This window comes from Notothenia coriiceps, unplaced genomic scaffold, assembly GCF_000735185.1.
Source record: "Notothenia coriiceps isolate Sejong01 unplaced genomic scaffold, NC01 NC01_scaffold00003793, whole genome shotgun sequence".
Lineage (NCBI taxonomy): Eukaryota > Metazoa > Chordata > Actinopteri > Perciformes > Nototheniidae > Notothenia > Notothenia coriiceps.
Window position 1 is genome coordinate 1 of NW_011336494.1, and position 2,830 is coordinate 2,830.

General features: G+C 40.1%; 1 protein-coding gene across 1 annotated transcript; it reads right to left on the minus strand.

The window, feature by feature from the left end:
- Positions 1-134: 134 nt before the first annotated feature.
- On the minus strand, positions 135-2,125 carry LOC104941727 (discoidin domain-containing receptor 2-like; the record flags this gene model as incomplete). The annotated part of the gene is made up of 3 exons (XM_010766861.1): positions 2,050-2,125; positions 535-779; positions 135-262 (listed from the first exon to the last, which is right to left on the minus strand). Coding segments are annotated over exons 1-3 (395 nt in total), but the record flags the coding sequence as incomplete, so codon positions are not given.
- Positions 2,126-2,830: the final 705 nt, after the last annotated feature.

Sequence of the window (2,830 nt, forward strand, 5' to 3'; positions counted from 1 at the left end):
CACACACACACACACACACACACACACACACACACACACACACACACACACACACACACACACACACACACACACACACACACACACACACACACACACACACACACACACACACACACACACACACACTGTACCTGGCCTGGCTGGTGGCGTCGGCCCTCAGCTGTTTAACAGCTACCAGTACAGAACGCCCATCTCTGTCAGGGAGGGGGGACCCTTCCCCAAGGAATTCTGGGAGTCCCTCTGCCTCACACAGGTGGACCTGCAGGACATACTAGGTATAAATACAACCATGGAAGCAAGCAGCCTACTTTCAAAAGACAAAAGAGTTTTATGACATCCTGATATTCTCTTATTTTAGGAAATCCTAGTCAGATTCTTAGAAATTGATACACCAGTGCACTATGTTAAGATAAAATGTAATACACACATCACGTCATTTTAAAAACCTTTCAGACGTGTTTCAATTCTGCAAACTTTTCTGGATTTAAAGTATTTCTTGATTTGGTGTTGCCAAGGCCGACCCCTGCTCACCTCTCCAAACTGCCCCTCCCCCAGCTTCTCCCTGAAGATCAGCTGTTGCCGTGGGAACTCGGCGGCAGAGATGTCTTTCCGGGTGAGCGAGTCTACGGTGAGGGCGGGGACAGCGTACATGTTGCTGCCGGTGACGCCCTGCAGCCGCACAATGTCAGTTTCAGCGTAGTGCGGTGCGTTGCTATGGAAACACTGGTGCGGCGTGCACTGGGTGACGTCAGGCTCGGCGTAGCCTCCTCCACACGCTGAGGGAGAGAGTACAGGTCAGTTCTTCCTTTCAGACTTTTCTCTGTGAGTCCTTGGGAGCATAAATAATCATTTTGTTTTTACAGCTTCCTATGAATCACTTCGTATCTTAGTGAAACACATTTAAAAAAAAGTTCTGTGGAACTCTCTTCAAACTTTAATTAATATCAATGTGTTTATATCTCCAATAAATTACCTTTGTGTAATAACAGTGTAATAACAGTGTTATAACGGTGTAATATATGTGAAATAATAGTGGTGGAATGTAACTAAGTACATTGCTGTATCATACTGTAACTAGAAATTTGAAGTATTTCAACTGAGAATGTCCATATTATGCTACTCAATACATTTACTTGACCTCATTTTGTAGGCAAATGTTGTACTTTTTACTCCAATACATTGTTGATTTATGTTCTTGGTAAAAGATAAAATGTATAAATGATGGTATATTATTTTAGGTTAAACTACCACGTAATATACAAAGTAATTAAAAATAAACCCCACCTTTACCAGATGCAACATTAAAGTGATGAACACATTAATGCATCAATAACTATAATATAAACATTTAATATGTAGGATTCTATAACTGAATTCTTCTTCCACCTCTGGTCAATGTAGAGGAACAATAACATTTGTGATATCAGCAGGATCCCTGATATGTCATATTTTGATCATCAGAAGAGTTTCACTGAAAGATTTTTAAGGCTAAAGCTGAAAATTGATACTTGAGATTAAGTTAAAAAATATACCGTACTAATATCTTTTGATAAGGGTTAATCACATTTCGTTTTTCAAAAATGGTTATTATGATATTTAAAAATATAAAAATGGAAGAGTCAACGCTCTCTGGTGGACAAACTTGGTCAGTGCTTTTCTTTTCTCTAAAAACGTGTACTATTTATGTACTGCTTATTATTAACACGCACACAGATACCAATATAAAATGTATTGGTATCAATACAATACAAATAATACAATATAAATATATTTTTCTCTATAATTTCCAATATAATTAATCTATTATTTTGAGTTAACTACTCTGAGATAATCCTGAATTGATGACCACATTCATTTAATTACATTTAGGGCAGCATTTATTTCATTAATGTGACTTCGACCTTACATACATGATTTTGAACCTCTATAGTTTAGTCAGAACACTTCCACCCACAGCAGGAAACAAAAGCAGAGAAATGTAATAAAGGTCTGTAGGAAGGAAATTAGTATCTGATAGACGTTGAAGTCACACCTTTCAGCTCTTACCACGCAGCCAGCCTGATGTCATGTGACAAGAAGTCAGCAGGAGGAGGTCATAGAGAGGGTTACCGAGGAGGAGAGCTGGAAGAAGAGGAGGAGGAAACAAGGAGAGGGCTGGGAGGTGAAGGAGAGAGATCGGCAGATTGAAAGAACATGCACATTCAGCGTCATCGAGACAATACTGAAGAGAGGATACGAGAAAAAAGAGAAGGGCCGAAAGCATGTTTCTGAGGGAAAAAAAGAAAGTTCAGAGCAGATAAACATTCAACAGCTGTTAGGGACCGATGGTGTTTGTGATGCTGCCAACAGGGGGCGCACTGCAGCAGTTTGATGTATTTTAGCAGAGGCCGCTGCTCTCCAGAGGCGCTTTGACAGTCGGGTCGAAACATGTCGTCACCAGTGGCGGCCGGCCCATAGGGGCGCTAGGGGCGACGCCACCCCTCTTCCCACATGTTTGATTGTTATTAAAAAAAAAATTTAAAATTTTTTTTTTATTTTTATTTTTAATGAACAAGGTACATATTATATAGTTGGTATCAGTAAAATGTATTATCTATAATAAAATCTCGTTTAAAATTGTGTTACGATGTCTAAAGTTACTGATAAGTCACATGTTTCCGCCTGCCTGCGTGTATCATTACCCTCTCTCGTCTGGGCGGTAAGAAAGGAGCCCTCAGCCAGAGCAGCAGCCAACACATTGCTGACTGTTGCTATCTGTAAACTATGCCGTCGAAACATAATTTCAGCCAATCAGCGTCGTCAGATCTGATGCTCACAGGGCAGCAAT